This window comes from Ptychodera flava, chromosome 20 (genome assembly GCF_041260155.1).
Source record: "Ptychodera flava strain L36383 chromosome 20, AS_Pfla_20210202, whole genome shotgun sequence".
Taxonomy (NCBI): domain Eukaryota; kingdom Metazoa; phylum Hemichordata; class Enteropneusta; family Ptychoderidae; genus Ptychodera; species Ptychodera flava.
Window position 1 is genome coordinate 11046058 of NC_091947.1, and position 24727 is coordinate 11070784.

A 24727-nucleotide genomic window follows, 5' to 3' on the forward strand; every position below is an offset into this window, starting at 1 on the left:
AGGTATTTTACAAAAAGTCTAAATTCGCATAGAGTGCGAGCGTTTTCCCATTGATACGTACGTCTCCAAGACAAATATTAGGTTTCATTTTCATCCTTAAAATTCCTCCCACAGATACGTAACACAAATATGCAATAAAAGTGTATCACGGGTTGGCTCCAAGAATCAGTTCTTCTGGCTGTGTTGAAAGGGAATTGAAAATAGTTTAAAGTAGACAATGGGTTTAATGAAAACAGGACGCTCTATTTTCTGTGCTGTTGAATCATTTGCAGCTATAGTTCTCGAGCCTATACTGAACCACGGAGGTACAAGTGAAAACAGGACGCTCGATTTTCTGTGCTGTTGAATAATTTGCAGCTATAGTTCTCGAGCCTATACTGAACCACGGAGGTACAAGTGAAGATCTCCACTACCATCACCATGACTAAACTTACTTGTGGCGCGCAGTTTACCGAGCAGATCTCCGCTGCCTACCTCAACTTACTAACTCCCTTGTGGAGCGCACTTTACCGTGTGAAACCTCACCACTGTCCGGGTGGATTGTCAAGTAGCGTACAATCTCATCCGAAGGAGGAGTAGGCCGAGTCCTTGCTTTGAAGGCATACCGGCAAGAGATTATCGTTTAACGTGGGCGTCAGCCACCTTTAGTGGTGCTCTGCTGGAAATTGCGCCCCGGGACCGGCCAGGAACTAGATGGCTTCACTGACGGCAAATGTGAAAAGGCATACCTATAGTAAAGCATGCGATCTCACAGACAGTCTGTTTCAAATCACGAACGTGTCTTGCTGGTATGATCGTGGTCTGATCCAGGATTTAATCATTGTATGATGTCTATTTTCGTGTTACATTAAATTTATTCTGGATACAATTCGCTAATGCTCGTATTACTTATCCTGCTGCAGGCGGCGATCTGCTTATTTCTGGAAATGCTATAACACACAAGTCACTTCAGGAGAAATTCTTCATCATTTCATGCCGCATTTACACCAGTACACCAGTTTCCGACACCTCCTTCGACAAGAGTAGGGGGAAATACAGCGCAAATGGCGATACTGGTGGGGGAATTTGTGCAAAGCCGCAGTTCCACACTCACATCTAACATAAAAAGCGGATTCAATGGGAAGATCGCTGCGAACTGGGCGCTTGTAAGCAATAGGTTTTCATTTAGGCCTACGCGTCTCTACTTTTTTCAAATGCAGCAAACTTAAAACAAGAAGATGCAAGGACGTATATGTCGTCGAAGAGTACATAAACGAACAAAATCTGGAAACAGGTCGTTTCCGTCAGGTGTTGGCCCAGTCGCATCTGCTAGAAAACACACCTGAACGAAAGCCGGATCTTAATTAAATTTTATCAATATCTGTTTGCCGCGTTGCGTGAGCGCAAACGTCGACACCGTATGCTACGCTGGATGAACAATCGTAGCACCAATATGATTAATTGTTAGTTTATACACGTTTGAAATAATCCCTGTGGACCCAAGCAACAAAAAGACGGCTCTTGCATTTTGGGAGGCGGAACTCAGTTTTACAAAGTTTCCATACTTTTCGTGAGTTTTGCCATACGGACGATGCCTAATCGACGTCACACCATATGACGTTATAAGTGTGATTCACGCCATAGCACAACCCAACACTACAGATAAATTGATTAACACGTACCCAGATAGGGACAGCATTCGGAATATTGTTCTGTGTTTTCCAGGACTTGCCGTTGGTATCCGACGTAGCTTGACCTCCCGTCCAGTTCTGGCCCAGAAGAGCGATACGTTCACCGTTGCTAACCGTTCGATTGTCTCTTCAACTCCGAAAATCCATAATAAAATATCACCCGGAAGATGACCCTGTTGTGTCAAGTGCCCCGATGCTTATCCATCGGCCTATGTACTTTATATTAAAATACCAGAGAGTTATGCAACCAGGTACAATGATTAAACACACTTCTTCAAGTTTAGCTATCTTCAAATCTTATGTCGGGATTGTAAATACCAGAAATACATGTACTGAATGTTTTGCTGTCTTAATAAATATGAAGACGTGTTCAAATACAGTTTGCGTTTGTGACATGCAGACAGTCTCTTAAACCACTTCTGACGTCAGCCCTTGTAGTACGGATGTCTTCACAGAAAGTGAGTTTACGTGACCAAAGCATGAACGCTGGCAGAATAATTTACTATATAACCACGACCGTTCGGTTATTCTGTTTCACGCCTGTCTTCGAAGCGATTTCGTGTCATTGTCACATATATTATATTCTATAAAAGTAATGGCGTCATATCTGTCTGTGTGTATATGTGTATAAGTGTGTGCCTGTGTGGTTTCAATGCGTATCTTACCCTATGCATGTTGTGTATAGGAAACACAACGGGTGAAATGTGCTCTTGATCAGACAATTTTGAATTTAAAACAATATGACAATGCAATATTCTATTCTACGTTCCAACGGCAACTGTATGTACCATGGCCAGTTATAATCTTCACGGTGAAATCTCAAATTCTTAACGATAATCGTTCTGCTGTCACGGTCTATTTCGTTTAACGGCGAAAATCATTGAATTATAAGTCGCCCTACCGGCGAACAGCTTTTCCCGACGCTACGTCATTGTCATAACTTTGCTTACGATATTATCTTTATCACTGACAAGATGATTGCACGAATTATGGCATGATAAAAATTCCCGACCGCCCTCTCTGTAAATATCACAAGTCACACGACTAGTCTTATATGATTTTCTAGTGACCTATGACCCCACACTTGTTGATGGCATGTTTTGCACACCTAAAGAATCATTTTACTTCATTGACAATTTTACTGAGCTTAGATGTCGTGAATGACCACTTTAGGGCTGTTACCAAAACACCTTGGCGAACCTTTCCGCAGATAACAGAAAAAAAATCTGAAAGCACACGTTTCTCATTGAAATCGTGCATCTTAAATACGACTAGGGTTACCGAAATTTAACGGAGTCCATATACTAGAGGGAATGAGGGGTGTTCAAAGATGCGTATGCACTTCCTCTGTGTTTTGCATTATTATGAGGCCATGTTTATGTCACTCAACATTATCTCAATCAATATAAGTTAAGTGGACACACCTATATTTTCAGTATTTTTGTTATTAGAGGCTCCGTAAAAAATATGAGAAATCACTCAAATGCCATTAGCTGGGATTACGAAAGACACTGGACCAGGTGAGCAATGTATAGAATGTACTTCAACCTCGCCACTCTTGTACAAGCATGGATGATTGCCAACTGTTTGAATGACACAGCGCTACTGATGGAGGAGACAATAGCCCCTAAACCACGACGGAGCTGTCTGACTACAGTCCATATGGCGATTTCAATATGGCTCTCAGTCAAAAAGAGCTTGTCCTCCAGTACAGGAGTACATCTTCTTTTTGGACGACTTTTGGGACTTGTTTGCCCTATCGACGGTGGATCGTACAAGAAAAGACATTTCTAGAGTTTTTTCAGTTTCACAACGCCCTAAAAGAAATGTCATCTAAATGCAGACCTTCAGAATGTTAGTCGCAATATCTACAGTCCCCAAATATGTGACCTTTGACCCCGAGTCCGATCGATTGATTTTCCCAGCCAATCATGCATTGTCCGGGGCTGCACGATGATCGGCGATACGATAATAAGAGTGGTTACAGTTTCTTTTCTTTGCAAATGATCTCATTTTCTAATCACCGGGTAGCAAATATCAAATGCTATAGTGAAAAAATCTGACAATAGTGGTGGGTTTGCTTCATGGCCGGGGGCGTATAGGTCTCGGCGATATCAATCAAATTTCATTTGTAAAGCATGACAAGGACAGCAGGCTAGGTTTTCATCGAATCACACTATTCTCCTATTCGATTTATAAACGTAAACGATTGCTTAGCCGCATCAGTTCCTTTCATGCAACTTCTGTACACGTAGATCAGTATTAATTTTTATCTGTAGAAAGTCCGACGAGACACAGTTAACAGTAAATGAGCAAAGCTTATCTATAGAACTTAAAAGGTGTAAATCGCCCTTTTCTGACGTTTTAAGATCCTTGTAAGAGAAGTAGCACCTTCTTTAGCATTTTACAGTTCATTCATTGAGAGATCGAATTGCCTCCATTCGTGCGAGCTGGCACGTTGATTATGGTTTATGTATGGCCTCTCAACAGCAGACCATTGAAATCTGTATGGGTAAGCTAATGGATGGACTATTAGAAGCTGGGAGGGTATGTTAAGAATGCCGACAAGCAATCTTTTTCTTATTGTAGGATTTGACGTTTTCTATTCTCTTTTCCTTTTCCCAGAACACCACACCTTTTTGTCGACAGACATTTGTATAGTTTTTACAGAGACAACAAAGCTTCAATTTTTTGGCAATTTTGGTTTTCACGTTTCCCCCCATTTTGATCACTCCCTCCCAAAATTTAATGAGCTGTGCCTTAATCCTCTTGCGACCTTCACTTTTTTTACAGCAGAGACACTTAAACCTCGGATGACGTCATTCTTGCAAACGGAAAGTGAAAAGGTCGTGGCATGATCAGCTACTGGACAGCCGAGCCTGCTGTATAAATGACGCGAGCAGGCGTGTTCCACCCGCGTCGGTCACGTAATCCAACTGAAGGTCACGCTCTCACTTCTCAATGGAGTCGCTAATATTTCACCTTCGCCTGTCCTCGCTTGCTAATACCCAGCGTCCCTACGTATGTAAAAATAAATCAATAAATTATAAACTAAATCTATATTGATGATGAAAACGCAAAATTTCACGGCACAAAAAATAAATACTCATAGAGCAGTCCTCCATGGCTCTGTCGGTACAAAAGTGGACTGCTAAAGCGAGGTTATTTATCGCTGTCAAGCTGTCGAAACACACAAAAATTAAGTGCACATGGTTTGTTTTGCAATCACTACAACCGAATCGATTATACAGGCGACAGAACGCATATGAGGCACCTTCTGTCAGAAGCTCGCTTTTGGAATTATTTTGTGCAATGTCGCTTGGGTTGGGGCACTAAAATTCTATTCAAGAGAAATTCTCAGTACATGTCTTTGATATATACCATCTGCAATCTAGCTACCGTTTAGGTACAACAGCGTCTGTTCATCTCTATGATGCTATATAATTTGTAAGTACAGATCTTCAGTAAACCTCCTACTGTGCAATCGAGAATATCTATTGAAGACACTATAGCGAAACCATGCACTGTCCTCCAGTTGAACCCAATCACGCCCAATATATCGAAATGAGTGAATGAGTATATCTGAACAGCGCGTTAGTTACTCATACAGGCGATAGAATAGCGCCACCAGTGTCATAAAAGTACAAACCTACCGGTGCACCGAGGGTTTATCGTTGCAGTGTACATCAGAGCACAAGAGTACTAGAGTACCACCTAAGCCAAAGTTTGATAAATTCATCCGAGACACGTTAGTACCCAAAGTGACCCGCAAAAAGCGACAAAACTCACAAAATTGCCCGATTGCATATTCATAATTGCAGGATTGCATCCAGAACGGCTGATAGAAATCATATGCCCGTGTTAAACGAAGATGCATACCATACATCAAACTATAGTGACTTCTGTTCATAAAATTAATGCGGCACGTTAGAACAAGATGAAATTTCTGACACAATGAAATAGCAGGTCTCACTTTAATGTCAATGAAAGTACTTCACTTTATGATTTTAAATCAGTCCGATATTGGAAAACCTAACGTGTAACATGTGGCTTGATTTGACTTGTCGTGGCGACATGACGAGTAACATGAACTTTGTTCATCATGTGATTGCCCGGTGTTGCTCAACTCAATTCCCAACAATTGCCGGAAATACTCGGTCGGTAGTTTACGCTTTTACGTCAATGGTAGGAAATCAGCGCCATCAACAGTCGATATGAATATGGTTTCGCGCAAGTAACTTGGAAATTGTGTGAAGTTTGATTCTGTCGCTAGTCTGTTTTTGATTCCTGTGATTTTTATCTTTTCCAGGAAAGTCACTCGTGAGCATAGGATATAGCTTTCAGCTCAGGATGGCCGTCTACAGAAACATTTTAGTTTTTTGTCACCTTTTGTAATGTGCAAGTCTCGATTAACGATCGAAATAAGCAGAGAAGACAAACTGTGTGACTATTGGTATGGCAAAACAATGATTGAGGACGCCATTTACTTGTGGTTTTCTTATGAGGAAAATAATATATGTAGCTTTGGAGAAAAAAATTGCCGATCACCGTGGAGGAAATTTTTGGCTTTGGAGCAAAATCTGCCGAACACAGCAAGGGAGGTTGGCATAACACTTTCACGCATACGAATATCATGAAGCAGTGCGCCCTCACCCTAAATTTTTTCGGTCACTCTTTTATGACCGGAAAATAAAATCGACAGGACAACTCCGACCCTAGGTTTGTTCACAGGTACATCTTCACATATACAAACACACACCCAGACACGTACACATCACAAGGTACACCAAGAAAGCTTATTCTACGTTAATAGGGATTTCACAAATGTCTGATAACTGGGCCCGGGCATGAAAACAACACCCCCACACACACAAACATGTTTTATGCAAGTATAATATATTCGCTCATAGGACACCAGTGTCTTCTACGCCCTGCATATCTTTTCCATTACATCACATCCGAAAATTACACTTTTTATATTCTTCCTAAAATCTATACAATGGAACACGAAACCCTTTCTTTCAGTATTGAAATGGTCTCATTACGGTATCATGGCAGGTTCGATCATTCTTTGATTAGCCATCCTTCATGACATGTGAAACTGTCAACTTCAATAATGATCAGTACATTTTCCCAAATTTATGATGCCTTGACAGTTCACCTTTAAAAGCCAAACACTTAATAAAAAGTCTCTGCATTTGAATGAACACGGTGATAGGTGATTTCTTCGACTGCGCCGACACATTCCTGAGGAGTCGTAGTTCCCGATTGAATTTGTATTTATGTAAATTCATGTTTGTTAGCTCATACTTATTTCTGTATTCGTATCTGTGTGCACTAATAGATAAAACATGCCTGCATGAATACATACATACATACATACATACATACATACATACATACATACATACATACATACATACATACATACATACATACATACATACATACATACATACATACATACATACATACATACATACATACATACATACATACATACATACATACATACATACATACATACATACATACATACATACATACATACATACATACATACTTACATACATACATACATACATACATACATACATACATACATACATACATACATACATACATACATACATACATACATACATAAGCTTACATACGCATATGTTAAGATGGCACTGATTAAAGGCTTTTGATTTCAACAAATATCTCGTAAATTGTTTATTTGAAAATTTCGATAATCACATACAAATACTGTTATAAATGACGCTTTATTCACTCTAGTCTGCTCTAATACTGCAAGTCAAAACTTATCAGTATAGTCGACACATTGGTTCAATCAACAAAACTGCAGATTGTCTGAAAGTTGAAGATTCCTCCCCTGAAACATTTTATTTCTAGGTTTAAAAAACAATTACGTTAAAAAAACAAACAAATACACACTCTTTTCCTGTTACGTACAAAAGAAAGAAACGTACAAAGTGCGTCGTCGGTATCTTTGAGGTTAGTTAACGGATTCACACCGTAATTCGGCACACTAACAACCATAAATAGTCAATTGTGAAATTGAAGTCACACAACAGCAAAATTCTGAAAACAAAGCGCCCTCACGAAAGGGAGCCAATCATATGGAAAATTGTTTAAAGTGCCACTTATTTGTCGACATGACATATAGACCGCGATGCTCATCTTCGAAAAAGTACTTAAAATTGCACTGTTTGTGACACTCGTTGGCACTAGTAAATATTTATTCCATTATGGAATATTACAAATTACAGGTATCCGATACAAATTGCCACCAACCCTCCACCCAAAGTCAGCGATAGTGGTAACTGACATGCCAGGCTTTGAAAACTCAACTCGTTACACCTCCCAACTCCCCCGGTTGTCTGTCATCGCTCATCGCAAACTAAGGCATCAGGAATTTCATCGGGCCGACGTCGATGCATCCATTTGAAACGACTCTTTCTCTTTACTCCATAGCTGGCGCTGCAAAGCAACAGAAAGGAATGTTACACGTGAGAAATGGCAGATCGCCCGTCGAAAGCACACCGTGAGTGAAACAGTATGTGTGATGCGACGAGAATGCTCAAGGTGTAAACTTTCAAAGTCTCACCCCTGCAAATGGTGGATTGTCACCAGATACACATTGACTGAATCACATTGATTTCACAAATTTCTTCCAGACATCTGCAATTTTCGTCTCAGTCCCTCTACTGAAAAACATTAGGATTAGCACATTTGATACGTTCGTTTATAACCTGATAATTGTGATGAATAGCTAGCGCTTGTTTGCTGGGACGATCTATACATGTTACAACTCTTCGCAGTTATTGGTGTCTTTTTACCTGTAGATGCTCGACCTGCGTTTTGAGTTTAAGAATTTCTACTTTATATTTATGCATGTCCATCTCGTTATGGACTGTTCCGTCGGTAGTTGACTGTTCATTGGCTGAAGCGTTGAATCTCGTGCTCATATCTTCCACCGAGTTCCTGTGAATTGCCCACACCTGCCGAGGAAAACAGAGGAACGTGAAATTTTCACAAACATTGCCCTCAACGCACGCCAGAAAGTGACTTTCGTTTTTTTTTCTGTACATAAGAATGGGTGGACATACAGAAGTCAGCATATGAGGTGAGCTTTTCTGCCTCATTTTATTAATAATTCAATAGTAATTAAAGCTCAAACTCAGAAAACAACATCGATGAACTGTAGCCACTTCCCACATTATCTTATTTCGGGTCTCACCTCTAACTGAAACGCCCACGGAGTATGTATTTCTGGTCGTTGGAACACTCTGACGTCAAATATCACCTCCCCTTTAATTAAATGAACGCATCCTACCCTATCTTGTCTACTCACCTTTGGCACGAACACTAAAGCCAGAGTTGCTGTGGTACAGACGATGATGCAGACAGCGGTGATGGCATATTTGACGTCAACCTGACTGTGATCCAAAATATTTGTGATTGTAATTCCCAGCACGGACATAACCATGACGTTGTACGTACAGAATCCGATCTGTTTGGAGTCGTTCAACCCTGGGATCTGCACCCTGCGTGTTTCCCAAGCAAGGAATATCCCGAACAAAACTAAAATGCCTAAAAAATAGGGATAAGATATCCTTGAGTTCCGTTTTGCTGACTTTGCTAGCAAAATATTGACATGCTCTCACTTGAAACTAAGCTGGGACCTCCTCGGTCACTGAACGATCCGAAGCTATTTTCAGTATTCTCTGACCTTGCAAATATATTTAACAATTTTTGTTCATTCGTCATTCGTCGGACGAAGATTTGTGGCAGATATTTTGTCTCGTCTCATCTGAAGACACAAAATACTAGAGTGCGCATGCGTTGTACCTCGAGGAGTATTACAAGTAAGTATCACTAAGTAAACAGATAAATAATGAGAGAAAGAACTTTACGTTCTCCATGTTCTCCAGGAAAGTTCTCTAGTATGCTCTGTAGGGTGGCGCTGTCGTAGGAGGGAAAATGGCCGCAGTCATTTGTTAGAGTTGTATATGATGGATGCGACGAGAAATTCCTATGATGTAATCTCGACATATTCACATGTTTGCTTTTGCTGTAAAAGGCACGCGTCTGCGAAGTTTGTGAACATACTTGATCACATGCACACTGTGTGATATGATGTATAAGTTCCCAGAATGTCTTTGAACTTGTAGTTACCTTTAAATGTATAAATAGTGACCAGCCAGTGTAGGTTATACACTGACTTACAAGTCGCTAAACTGGGAACCAAGAGTATGTCCTCCTCTGTTGGGTGTTCCTATAAAGGAAAACGGAAGATTCGTAATGTCTTTTCAATGCACATCAAAACGAACTCGATTCCAGTAAACAGCATAAATGGATTCGCTCTTGGAATGAATCATTTGTAAAAAGATATTGATGAAATCAAAATGTAAATCTTGATAAATGCTGTGGCTTCATTGGAGTAAGGATAAGGCTGACCATGTAATGAATCACACCAACAAATTAACGTTACGCTGATTTTATTGTACTAAAATGTACTAAAATTTATTGTGTGTATTGTATTGTATTGTATTGTATTGTATTGTATTTATATTGTGTTGTATTGTATTGTTTGCAATTTAATGTACTGTACTCTACTGTTCTGTATTGTATTGTATTGTATTGTACTGTACTAAAATGTGATGTACCATATTGTATTGTATTGTATTGTATTGTATTGTATTGTATTGTATTGCATTGAATTGTATTGTATTGTATTGTATTGTATTGTATTGTATTGTATTGTATTGTATTGTATTGTATTGTATTGTATTGTATTGTATTGTATTGTACTGTATTGTATTGTATTGTATTGTAGTGTAGTGTAGTGTATTGTAGTGTGTTGTATTGTATTGTATTGTATTGTATTGTAGTGTAGTGTAGTGTACTGTCTTGTATTGTACTGTACTGTACTGTATTGTACTGTACTGTACTGTACTGTACTGTACTGTACTGTACTGTACTGTACTGTACTGTACCGTACTGTACTGTACTGTACTGTACTGTACTGTACTGTACTGTACTGTACTGTACTGTACTATACTGTACAGACTGTACTGTACTGTACTGTACTGTACTGTACTGTACTGTACTGTACTGTACTGTACTGTACTGTACTGTACTGTACTGTACTGTACCGTACTGTACTGTACTGTACTGTACTGTACTGTACTGTACTAGACTGTACAGACTGTACTGTACTGTACTGTACTGTACTGTACAGGCTGTTCTGGGGTTTGCAGTTTATCATGGTAGTTGTTTGGTTATGTGTAGATGTTTTTCTCATCTATACTGTCAGCACGCAGAAGATGTAATATATATTGTTTTCAAAGTTCTGATACCAAAATCGATGATCTAATTCTCGGAAAATGGAAAAAAGCAATGGTAGAGACAATAACTTTCTCTGAATGCACACTATTTGAATTTACCTTTGGTGGGAAAACTTGCACAACTACTCGTTGTGGATCGAGTAACATCCATGTCACGAGTAGAGCGCCATCTAAGGCCAGAAAACTGCCGACCATAGCGAATAAGTGTCCATCCTTGACAACCTTCGTGAGAAAGAAGTATACGGGCGTTATGTTGATGTAAATAAATGTATCAGTTAAAATACATGTTTCTTATTAAAAAGCGATGGATGGAAAATGGAAGAAGGTAGAAGTCCCTATTCCTAGGCCAGCGAAGTCATCGAACATTTTGTATCACATGCTTCATCGTATTCAGACGTGTTGTCAGCACTCGTGCGACAATACATTAGTAAACTTACCTAGTGACCCATGGTTTTATTTTTGTATAAAATGGGTATACTTCAAAATATTATCTGTCTTGAAGCGTAACATTTTAAAGTAATAACAAAAACAACCATTTCGACGATATTCATGTGCGTAATGGCTCCCTTCATGGGGAATGGCTGTCACAGGTAAAATCGCCGGGGGGGGGGGCGTAGTTATGATATGGTGGACCGTAGAAGTCTCATCTTAACCTATAATTTATTTCTTACTATCAATAGACATATCAGACAAACCTTTTCTGTTCTTAGAAAACGACAGTCACAAAGTGAACCTGTAATGAGTTTGACCAAAATAGAAATAGAACAGTCGTAATTCGTCAAAATTTATTACTTGGCAATGTTGACATTGAAATGACTTTAAGTTTTAATCACACTGTTGATTTGTTGTCATTCAAATAAACACTAAAAGCAATAACTACCTGACCATGGAAGGGACAAATAAGGTGAAATTACTTCTAAATTAGTTACTACATATAGAAGAATAATTAGTTTATATTTGGTTAGATTTTCAACGCTAAATTTTCGTGTGTTAATGCGAATTTAGATTTCGCGTTAAGTGAAATCGGATTTTGTGAAAACGCCCTGAATTCTGAAATAATTGACGATCCACGATATATATACTCGGAGGGAGGGGGTCGATAATAGATTCAATCAGGCCATTCCGGGTTCGATTGGCATTGAAACGCATATCTGGCTCGCTCGATTCATTGACAAGGTGATAAATTATGGATGATATTTTAAGGTTGTACGAACCTAGAAATCCTATATGATAAAATTGAACGGGAAAATTTTTCTAGAACCCTCTCACCTTTCGTTCGATTTTTTTGTTGGTAAAGAGGACGTGCACTCTCCAAGTTTTGCTGAACATGCTTCCAAAAGCCAGGGTGAATCCGAAAACCATAATCCAAATCCGAAGCTGTTGATACAACGTAAAGGAAAAATGCTACAATTTTATTCGATCGATCGCTGGTGGAAACGGAAAATCCATTATTCGTTACTTCCACAACAAAATAGTCTTGATAAATTTGCTTTTTTATTGAGAGAAAACATAAAACATGGCAATTATTGTCTGTAACAAGGTCGTTACTTTAATCAAATATAGAATCCCAGAGGATAATATTCTCCTTTGTTAGTCGTATGTTTCATGAAATATACGAGAATGCCAAACTATTCAGTAACAAAACTCGGTCATCTTTTAATTTGTAACTGAGGGAGGTCAGCTGAGGTCAAAAGTTGATCAAAAAAATATCAAAATGATGACTTTAATTTAGGGTTGCTTTGTTCAGTGGCATGGCAACAGCTGCTGAAAGACAGCACAAACAGCTGCCCGAGGACGCGGACAGCTAATTTTTTGTCAGTGGTGAAACAAAATGAGTTATTCTTACATGCGCTCCCTGTCGTAACGCATGGTAGGAAGAAACGAGTCTCAGTCGACATTATCAGAGGGGAAGAGAGTTATGGGCTATTCAACTCCCATAACCACCTGTTTTCAAATGACATGCTGTAATGTTTTCAGACATCGGAGAGAATGTTTGTCAGGTTGACAGATCAAAACTGTTGACATCTTCAATGTGCATTATGGCAGCTTTCCAATCATGAAACTTATAAACGGTTCAATGCTCCGCTAAGAATTTAATAAATATAAAAGTAAACTTTGCTATGCCCACGCCCAGCATATATAATATAGGTAGCGTGATCCATTGATTTTGTTCGAACTAATATAAAACGATTTGACGGTCTCGTATGACGTGCACGATTAATTTACGAAGCGCATGCGCGAGATAAGCCAACGAACTGCCCCAAGTGTTTGGGCGGACGACATTTTAATTATTTTGTTCATCCTATCGATATGAGTGATGAAGAAGGTATATCAGTTTTCAACAAATTTGATTTCCATCTATTGCTCCAAGATATCTACGTCTCACACTGTAGGCAACTTAACTGGGGGTGTATAGAATTACCTGGTTTGCGCTTAGTCGCATCAGAATTTGATATTATCCAACGGAAAATATATTTATTATGAAACAGTCCCAAAGGCAAACCAGAAAGTAGGATTGAGCCCAGTGTTTTCCTAGTGTCATACGCCATACAATGAACGAGAATAATGTTGAAATGTGTCTATTTTTTTCTTCAGAAGCAGAAGTAGAAGTCTTGGGCGTAATCAGTCAGCTTTAACGATTGCCTAAAAGATATAAGTATCCCATTTCGTTGGACAGGTTTTTTTCCCAGTATCACCCCATCCAATCCCCCATCCGATTCTCTGTAACGACAATTGCATTAGAATTCTTGGGACACCGTGCTACGATGGCTGACGAGAGAACGCGCCCAAATGCCAATTTTCCGCACGTCAACAGCTTCTGTTATCTCACTTTGGAACTTGTATACGGAGATCATTATCGTGAAACCCTTTTCAAGGGTAAATTCTATCAAACCATGACATATCTATACCGTACTGAATGAAGAAACGACTATAATATCGTGTGAGTAATGACTCTCGGTGCTCAGAACCTCGATAGAGTTGCACGCGTTTTTTTTTCAAACTTCGTTGTACGAATAGGATTTACAAAAATCTTGCTTGCAGTACAGAGAGTGACGTTCCAAACAGTTAACCATTTAAAATGTGCAGATATAGATGTCACAATTCCATTTAAAGAAGTCTAATTGCTGCTTCCTTTTTTATCCCAATATACCTTCCGTTCATGTTTTCCTGATCAGATTGCTCACGATCAGAGTGTTGTAGTTTGAACAAAGCAAGACTATATCTTTCTTAGTTGAAATTTTTAAAAATAGACCGGAGTAATTCTCTCGCAAAATGCCGCGTCACGCACAAACTGCTATCATGTATTTTCGCTGCGGTATTTAAATAGTTTAAAGCATATACAAAAACACGCTCAAAATGTAACGCGGAAAGAATGGCATTATTTCTATTAATTTTCGTTTATCGTCTACAGTATCACTAATTTTCAAGATTCGTAAGACCTAGATACCATAACTTCGGTTTCACTAGATTTTCCATTGTTTCGAACTGGATTAATTAGGAATACGCCCTCACGCTAGTTCACTTGATTAACATGAGAAACAGGTATCCAGGCCATCGGAATGCACATCTCAAAGAAAGTTACATGTTAAATCATTGATGAAAAGCGATAAGGGTATTGGATGAAGTATCGACCCCCGGGGTACAGCAACTGTCTCGTTCGTCTGAGACCTAACGCTCGAATAGATGATCTGTGAATGGTCAGATACACCAGATTTAAACTGATAAACTGAATAATCTCTGCTGTGCTGAAATACCGCACGGCTTCTTAAGGAGGCTCTCGTGATTAAGAAGATCAAATGCATTAAAGAGATTCAAGAACAGTCAATCCGAAATGAGATAACCGTTGATATTTTAATTTCTCAGTGGATATTGTTGAGCACGACCGAGGACTCTGTGGGCAGTACAGTCTTATCACACTTTCAAGACAGTATGTACATTATTACGACGTCGTACTTTTTGTTGTTAGACATTCAAATCTTCAATAATTGCTAACAAAATAGTGACCTACTTTATGAACACCACATTTCACGTAATTGAACGATGCATTTTGTCATGAATGACTTTCAAAATATCATTATTCATCAACGATTTTCGCTTGACGAACCCAAAATAAAATAAAACAGCGCGCAGGGGTTTCATTTGTTCATGTATTTCAGAGTTGAATAACATAAAATTCAAACTACAAACGGTGTCAGGGACTATTGAAAAATGTCCTAATCGGAGGCGATGGGATTAGGTATGCTAATGACTCCGAAACTGCAAGTAAGTCACCATCACTACTGATCGATTGACAATTTCTTGGCTGTCATCTGCTACCTTGATTGCAAATCGATCAAAACCTAGTCGGTCTGTGCGACTTTGAGTTGGTTTGCGTCAGTTTTATCTGCACGGAAGGATGTACGGGTAATGTAGAGAATTCGTCAAATGAATGGATAAGGATATTTTGCCCGATGGCCCGGTTGTTTGGTATGTTGGCAGGTTGATGAATTAATAATCGCTAATTAGTATAAAGATGTAAATAGTGTCATCACAGAAATATATATATATATATATATATATATATATATATATATATATATATATATATATATATATATATATATATATATATATATATGATTACTTTATGTTATAGAACACTTTATACACATTCACTAATGATAGAGCAGATCAATTGGAGTGTGACATTTCAGTCAACCAGTAAACAGTTGCCCTACTTACATTACACACAAACGATAACTGACGATGGTTCAGTGTGTTTGTATCCAGTCCGAACAAAATGGCGGCCAGGTAGGTCAGCAGACACCCTAGTATCATCAAATTATTCAGACGAGGTGAAGACATCTTTATAAACCTGCTCAAAGACACGCAAAATAAGAACATGTAGTTACGGTAATAATAGTAGTAATAATAATATAATAATGGGTTCTTATATAGCGCACATATCCACAAGTACATGTGCTCAAGACGCTTTACAATTATTATTACCCCTGATCACTGGACCTAATTTGAGACAACTCAACTCCCTGGGGAGCAAACAACAACTCACGGTAGAACGCGCCTCGGGGACAGACATTCGGACTCTCTAACTTTTTACAATTCTTTTCTGATCTACCACGTGTGGGGGCTCATTGTAAAGCCCTTGGTGTAAGAAGACTTTTCACCGGCTTAGGTTTTCGAAATTCGAAAATTTTTGTTTTTCTCCATAGAGATAACACAGGGATGGCGGCCATTTTGAATTTCAAGTATCGGTAAATCTAGAGTTATTTGTTTCCTTAAGAAAAGTTTGAGCAAAAGTTTACGTCTTTCACTTTCGAGGCGCTTACTACCTTAAAGGAGATATCACCTCTTCATTCGGTGAAAGAAACATTAGCACGATGCGACATAGAAAGCATTGGATTTATCCACACTCAAATACTTGAGGTAGAATGCGCCAGTGGGACAGATATTTGGACTCTCAAACTATGATAATATTCTTTTTTTTACAATATTATTCCACTTGTACGAGCTCATTTTGAAGCTTATGGAGTAGGCCTAAGTAAAGTTTTCATCGGCTTAATTTTGTGAAAATAGGAATATAATTTTTCCCATAGAGAGAACAGAGGGATGGCGGCCATTTTAAAATGTCAAATATCGGTAAATATTGGGTAATTTGTTTCTCTAGTACCAACATTTGCACGGTGACACCCCTTTTTTGATTTTGAAAGAGAATGGTTGAAAGTTTACTTGAGGAAACTTTGAGCAAAAGTCTAGGTCTTTCAGTTTTGATGCGCGAACTACCTTAAGTATTCTTGCATCACAAACAACGTCACAAAAGTAGCTCTCGGCTGCAAGATTTTGATGTCTCTAGAAGACAAAGGGTACGAGGAAGCACATAATTCGTCACCAGGAAATCCAACTATAATAACACGATACAAATGACATATCGGGGTGATCAATTTGCTTTTGTATTAATTTGCGAATCAAATTACAAGCATGTCGAATATAATTTTCTAACGTGGGAAACGTAAAACCATCTGTCGGAAACAGTGCCTCTTATAGCTTGTCTGATAACGAGTCTAAGGCAAAATGCCATCCATCGCTTGAGGACTGCGCTGTTATTAGCTTTCTTGCCTGTGGTAAATGTAATGTAATACCTCCGAGTGGATGGTTTACTGACGCGTTATTGCCATGACAATACCTTTATCATGAATTATGTGCCCAGCGATTGTAGCTGTGGGTAATAATTCAACTCTTGTGACCGCTTTGATGCTTGGATGCTCAAATCAAACGCGCTGACAAACACGGGTAATTGAACTTAAAAACAAAACTACATACATTGTGACTGTTCGCAAGTTAGCAGGTGCTGTTGCCATATTGAGGTGGAAGCAATATTTCTCATCAAAGATAACATGAAAACCCCTTCATACTATATCGTATTATATTTCAAAAGCAGAGAATCTAAAGTTTAGTATTGGAGCGATAGTTTACTCTCAAGGTGAAGGGGGACATTTTTGGGGAAACACGTCAATATTAGCATTAATAATGAAAGCTGATTTGTCAAAAACTACATACTACTTTATGAAAAATATTGTCTAATTTTTGAACTAGAATTTATGTACAAACGCCTACAGTTTGTTTTGTTATGTTTTCATTCTTAAAGGGCAGGATTATGATAAATTAAATTGAAATGATTTTTATTTAAAATGTGAGAACTTTGCGGAAATCGAAATAGTGTTATGTTGCATAGCATTTCAAGAATTGAAACTTAAAATTTAACACAATCGCGCTGATCGCAAATGACGTCAACGTTCTATCTCATCAATATGCATAAATAAATATTTATCCGCATTTTCCGCCTAAACGACGAAAATAAAACCTGCGAGTGTTCGAAAGGCTATTTAGCGTCACACTTATTCGTATGAATTGATGACTGAGACTACAAGCTGCAACAACAGCCGTGCATACAACGACAAAATTTGTCCGAATTTCAGCATATTTGTCCGAGAGTCGCGCGTGTGCAGCTATATTTCGTAACAAACCCGAAATCGCGATCAACGCTATTTGACAAAAAATTAAGTCGGAGTGGAGTTATATTCTATTTAAAATGTTGAAAAAGAGAGAAAAAAAGTCTTGGTGATGTGTATAAATTATCATGTTAAAGAGTAAACCCCATCAATATTTCAATATTCGGCAAACAAATTACTTAAAATTGAAAGAACTTTCGCAAGAAAGTGAGATTGGACAATAAACACTGCATGCACCGTGCAACGCCCCCTTAAATTACATTGTAATTTGCGACAAAGCGACTCGGTCGTTTGGGGAAATTTCCTGCCTACAGCGGCGGTGTGGTGAAAGGACCGACGTTAAATTACATGTGAAATTGTTCTCGTTAAAGATGGTAGAGGAACGATGCCCACCTGTGCGAGCGATATTTAATGTTGAACCACAGGAAGAACACACAGAAACAGATTCCCAGGGAGGACACGGTCGCTATGGCGACGAATCCTGCTGGCGTCAATCCGATGGTGATGGGATGTTGGACGACCGAATCGACAGGTGGATCGCCGCCTGGGTAAAAAAAAAACACGAACAACTTTTAGAATAGTTTGACATTTGTGGGAAACCGCAAAATAATTACGATTATTTCAATTTTACTTGATTCACGAATCCATCTTCCCCCTGAGTGGTCGACCATTAAATCTCGAAAAGAGGGGTCAAAAACAGAAAAGACTGGGTACTTACAGCGGCAGCCAAAAGTCTGTAAATGTAGTATACACGCTGTTGTGCAAAATTACAAAATGTCTAGTCACATACATGAATGCAAACAGCAAATAATTGCATCTCGGCATCCTGACCCCCCCCCAAACATCTAATGTTCCCTCCCTTTCCTACAACGGTTACTATTGGAAAGGGATGCTTTCATGTTTCTGGATTCATAATCGGTTTCGAATATTTTTCTGCTGTCGCTAGATGTATTTCCCACTCGCTTATTCACCCTGTAAGACTATTTTCTGTGCAGTAATCTAATAAGCAAGATTAGTTTTGTTGCCGTCAGACAACATTACGTATGTATGATGCGGCTTAGGACTGCCACTGGGCACAGTAGCCAACAGTTGCCGATGTCGTGGTGATGGAAGCTTTGATCAACAAAATTAGGCAAAATCGAAATAAAATGAAATGTTGCTGTATATTTGCCTGTTCCTCTTAGTATATATTGTCCTCTGCATAATCAATAATTCGATTTATCTCTGCCCAAAGCACGTACACACCGGGTGTTTAGTCATGGTTTGTTTGTTATGAATTACTCTTGACAGGCGAATCTAAGCGCAAACGTAGATTCCCTTTGACGACGTAATACTTGTGAATCTGTGCCTACCGTTTTCAACATAAAAACCGGAGCAATTGATTAAGCCTCTGAACTGCGTGTTACAAAGATACATTGCAATATATCATGGTACACCAGATGGTCCCGTGAGTTAACGTGATAATTGATAACGATTGAACAGGCAGCGACATATGAGCCTATCCCTTTGATGTTTGAAATCAAAGCTCGAATACTAGTATTGTCTGAACGACAACTTTCGCGCCGGTTTCCGTGATACCAGATCATTCCGTGAATGTTCAGACATTCAGACGCCGATTTGTCAAGAAAAAACAAGTAAAATTAATACACCCTTCCATAATTGGATTGAAATGCAAATATTAAAACTATACAGAAAACCAATTTGGCTGACGCAGATACAAGATTATTTCCGTAAACAAATAGCGCCTTTGATCCTAAGAAGTCATATCTTTACCGTTATTTTTGGCGCGTTAAACCTTACATATAGTTTTGAAAAAGTTATTAGAGTTGTCAGTTTTACCGGACTGCACTTTTCATAGATCGGCGCCGTTTCTCGATGGCAGTGAGTAAACAAGAACGGAAATAGAGGGAACCATTTCTCTGCGCCCTTGCTTTATTGTGACTCGTAGGATATAACAAGTCCGCCATGTGATTCCTATACAGAGAGCGTCTTAAAATACCTGTTACGGTTTTATCGTGATTTACAGTCATAATAAAAGAAAACAACTGACAACAGACATAAAAAATAAACCAAAAGACAAGAGACAAGGTTTAGCGATGCATAAGCTTAGAGCTATTTGTGTTACGAATAAAACTCAGTCCCGTACAACTTTCACGATTACATCTTGCACAAACGTTCGCACGCCTAACGGTCGTTCAACTCCATATAGATTGAACGTCGAAGGCAACACCCGCAATTAAAACAGCTATGAGTTAATTGGGAACATTGATAAACAAGATCTCATTAGGTTGATGGAGAGTTAGTAATTAAAACACCTATCTAAATTGTCGCGGCATCTATAGATATATGTCTTCGCAAATACATCATTTATTAGATATTATTGCCTGTAATTTTGTTTTATTGTTTTTTTCGATAATTCTTGTAATGTACTAATTGTGATATTTTAAGAACTTGTCTAAGTTAAATTGTTTTATGTAAATTTTAGCTCACAAATCATATTAAACGGTGTTTTATGATCGGATAAACTCTTTTATCTTTATTAGTAAGATAATTTAATTGTATAATGTTGCGGTATAATTTAGGCTGATATAGTATAGAGAAGAGGTGTGGTTTTGGAAGATTAGTCTTTCATCATCAGTAGGCACTTCTGTGTGGAACGTTGTAAGAGAATTAAATAAGAGTATCTCTTTAACTGAAAGACTTAAACTTTTGCTCAAACTTTCCTCAAGAAAACTTTCAACCATTCTCTTTCAAAATCAAGAATAGCAATCGGGGGTCTCCGTGTAAATTTTGGGTACTAGAGAAACAAGTTACTCAATGTTTAATGGTATTTGGTATTCAAAATGGCCGTCGTCCCCGTGTTGTCTCTATGGGGGTATAAAATTCCCGATTTTCACTAAAGTAAGCCAGTAAAGTCTTTATTAACTCCATAAGCTTCAAAATGAGCCCCCACAATTAGCAGGCCAAGAGAATATTGTTGAAGTTTGACAGCCCAAATATCTGTCCAATATCTGTCGAACAATTCAGCGTTCACTGACACTTGTTGGTAACGAGTGTTTATAATTATGTGGTATGTCAATTACACAATTACAGAATATGAGAACTCTGCATGTTAAATATTTGCAATATAGTCTGGATTGTTGGAGAATGATTCAAAAATTGCATTACATCGGGAATCTCCGACGTTTGAGTCTCTACTCTACATCAAAAACTCTGACTTACTGCATGGTTGTTGTTCCGGGCGTCATGTCCACACTACCGATATATGAACCATGTTCAAATTCAAAGACATTAAAGGGACAAAGTCGGCCATTTTTCATGAATTTTGTTTGATACGAGACACTACTTATATTGTTTGACATGTTGAAAGATACTGAATGAATGGGTGACCATGCATATATTCGACCCCTGTTTTATATAAATTAAATGAAACCATGGCGAAAATGAATTAATGGTCATGACCATTAATTCATTTTCGCAGTGGTTTCGTTTATCGTTTCTAAAACCGGGGTCGAATATATGCATGGTCACCCATTCATTCAGTATCTTTCAACATGTCAAACAATATAAGTAGTGTCTCGTATCAAACAAAATTCATGAAAATGGCCGACTTTGTCCCTTTAAAATTCGTTACAGAGCGCATTTGCTATATTTATACGATATTACATATCAGATTTTGTCACAAGAACATCATGATGTGTACTCAAAAGGTTTCGTCTGTTCCTCATGGAAAAGGTCGAAAAATGAGTTTAAGAATTTTTTTTGTCATAATGTAACCTCTTCCTATAGAACTGTACCCATTGCGTAATGTTCTGAACCTTGTGGTTTTGTTATCAATATTATTGGTTTTATGTTACCTTGCCAACGAAGAGGATGCTGTGGATCCCATTCAATGGTGTCGTGGTAAGCATCGTGTATGCCGACTTCAACAATTTCACCTCCTGCGAGTAAAAAAAGTCGCTCTTGTTATCGACGAAGAACGAGAAAGAACGAGTACTATTCATCGTGTTCATGTTGGAAATATTGTGAATTATTTCATTCAGATGTCATTTCGGTGCATAGTGTTATTCTGAAAGAAAGTTATCAATTACGCCGTTTTCCAATCACTGAGTTAATGCGTGTATTGAGAAAGTTTTTGATAGTGCCCATCATGTTACCGTCATTAAAATATATTTTGTCATCATCGCAGTGAGTATAAAAAGATCACGAAAAGCCCAAAGCCTAAGTACGTAACTTTCCACAATAAACAGATCAAGAAAATGTTATTGAAAAGATGGGGAATGTCACCTCACTTAAGCTTCGGCTTATCCTGAACTTCTTATACTCACTGGCATGACTGCAAAATGTTTTTTGTAGTCATGCCAACATGTTCTTTGTCCCTTTAGATGGTTAAAATACCCGATTTTCAGCTTGTCAGCACAACAAGTACATGCGTGACATGAATTGCTATTATTGAAAGATGAATTCATATAAATTTACATTTTCATTTGTTTTTGATAAGTAGTAATGTGCATCACACGTAACCGGCTGAGACTGTATCACTGAGTATTCCAACATGCTGTAGGTACATGTATATAATAGACAAAGGGAAAATGATGTAAATAGAAACACGTTATGAATATCATGTTGAGAATCCTCGAAAAGACTGCTGCAAAGAATCCCCAATCTATGTGCAGGAAATGAGCCAGTTTTAGGTAGAATTCGCCTCGAAGAGATATTCGGACCTCTCACACTTTTATAATACCCTTTTGGTTTATCACTTGTCGGAGCTCATTTTTGCGGCACTGTAGTTTTGTGAAAATCGAAAATTTAATTTTCCCCATAGAATTAACACAGGGATGGCGGCCATTTTGAATTTTAAATATCGGTAAGGCCAAGCAGAATGAATTGATCGTTCCTCGGAATCGCCGTTTCTACTTTAGGCAATTTGGATTTTTTGAAATTGCAGCAAATATTACTTCCGCATAACAATTATTTTACTAGTACAGTCTGTGAGTGTCTCGAGTTTTCGCGTCCGCGGGGATTTTCAATAAGAGTTTTTGTTCTTTTGTTCGGAGTCCGGGCTAAACGACTATTAAAAATTTGAATAACGTCAGTATTTTTAGGCGGTACAACAAGTAGGGGGTCGACTTTCTATAGTAGCAACCCTGTTTCGTGAAGGTTAATGCACTAAAAGTTTTATTTTGATCACCAGCATTCGACGTGACCGCCGCCAACTAGTTCCAAAAACATTGCTCAGAGTTAGTCCGGATGATATATCCGGGTTTCCGGTCATCCACTGTCCCTCCACAAGAGGGACCGTGGGTCATCATGTTACTAACATGTGATAAAAGGTGTATCGGCTTGAACGAGAAGTGCGTCGACGTCAAAAACTCAGTTGGAAGTGTCCTTGTGCAGTGAATTCAACATGAAATTTATCATGTTCGATGTGTTTTCTCCGGCGGTATATTCAGGCATTCAACGATCGGGGTGAATGAAAAATGGAAACGCTGAAATGTTAGACTCAATCTTGAGGACGTAAAAAAGACAATACTGCAATTGTTTTTTTAGGGCATTTTGTTCTTCATATCTTTACAACTGTTGTTTTCTTCCTGGGCACGTGGAAATGCGCAGATTATTTGTCAATATTATCTGTATATGCCATGCTTCTATTATTGATGATACTTTGTAAAATCTAGATGCCAAGTCATCAGTAACAAATTGATATAATTAGGGGGAGATGTTGCTGGTTCGTAAAAAAAAGAAATAACAATTTTGCTCGCTGCCTCTGTAGCTTTGTCAAAAAACTCCGAGGAACAGTACTCTCTTCTCCGGCGTAAATTTACGGTAATTTGTTTACATGGTACCCAAATGCGTACGCAGATCCCTAACTTTCATTCTTAATTAGGAGAGAGAATGGTTTTAACTTTTCTTGAGGATTTTTTGAGTGAACTTTAAGTCTTACGTTTTCGAGGCGCATTCTACCTAAGGGAAAGAACGTGTTCAGCTAATCCTACCTTGAATTTGATAAATAATAACTCTTCCTTCACGATCTCCTTCGCCAGTGAAATGAACCGGACCCTGGAAACACAAAGCAAAAGACTCCTCATAGCCCTAGTACATAATATGAAGACACGCCACTTCAAGAAAACATACATGCAATTACTTTACTGTAATATGCCTTCATTATTTGTGTTGCATTCGCCTTTTTACCGAGATTAACGAAAATTCTTGAAGATTCCCTCGATTCACCACGTCATAGGAAATTTGACAAAACTTCATTGATGTGACAAACGTACAACTGTACAACTAAAGGATCCCTTCAATTTTCCACCACCTTCGTTCCATTCAGAGCCTTCTTGCGTCAGTTCCGTAGCAGTTCCTCATTCGAGAACCGTGATTCTTCCATCTATTTTGATCTAAACAACAAATGAACTTTGACTTTTGACCCTGCGACTGCTTACCGTAACTCCAACGAAGTGCGTTTTCAGCATCTCTTCATAAAATATCGTCGCCATCTCGTCGTCTTCATAGGTGAAATCCGGCAGTGTTTTATCATCGGGGAGGTGTTCAATGGAGCCGTTGAGGGCCAGCGCGATGGCCCAGATAGCATCGAAGGCACATGGTGCATAGTCGGAGACATAAACGTCATCAACACCGTATACAGTCTCCATTCTGTGGATTAGTTCCGCCTTGAACTCTCCCGGCGTCTGTG

At 38.6% G+C, this 24727-nt stretch overlaps 1 protein-coding gene across 1 annotated transcript in view; it reads right to left on the minus strand.

Annotated features, from left to right (window-relative positions):
* Nucleotides 1–7361: 7361 nt before the first annotated feature.
* Nucleotides 7362–24727, minus strand: part of LOC139120018 (gamma-aminobutyric acid type B receptor subunit 2-like) — a 43695-nt gene continuing 26329 nt past the window's right edge. The window contains exons 5-15 of the mRNA XM_070684021.1: nt 24477–24722; nt 24030–24093; nt 21891–21974; nt 18427–18577; nt 15749–15881; nt 12296–12403; nt 11126–11248; nt 9855–9954; nt 9031–9269; nt 8516–8677; nt 7362–8156 (exon numbers count right to left, since the gene is read on the minus strand). Of these exons, the coding sequence (XP_070540122.1) occupies nt 8094–8156; nt 8516–8677; nt 9031–9269; nt 9855–9954; nt 11126–11248; nt 12296–12403; nt 15749–15881; nt 18427–18577; nt 21891–21974; nt 24030–24093; nt 24477–24722 (1473 nt within the window). The 3' untranslated portion in view covers nt 7362–8093. The remainder of the gene's footprint in view (nt 8157–8515; nt 8678–9030; nt 9270–9854; nt 9955–11125; nt 11249–12295; nt 12404–15748; nt 15882–18426; nt 18578–21890; nt 21975–24029; nt 24094–24476; nt 24723–24727) is intronic.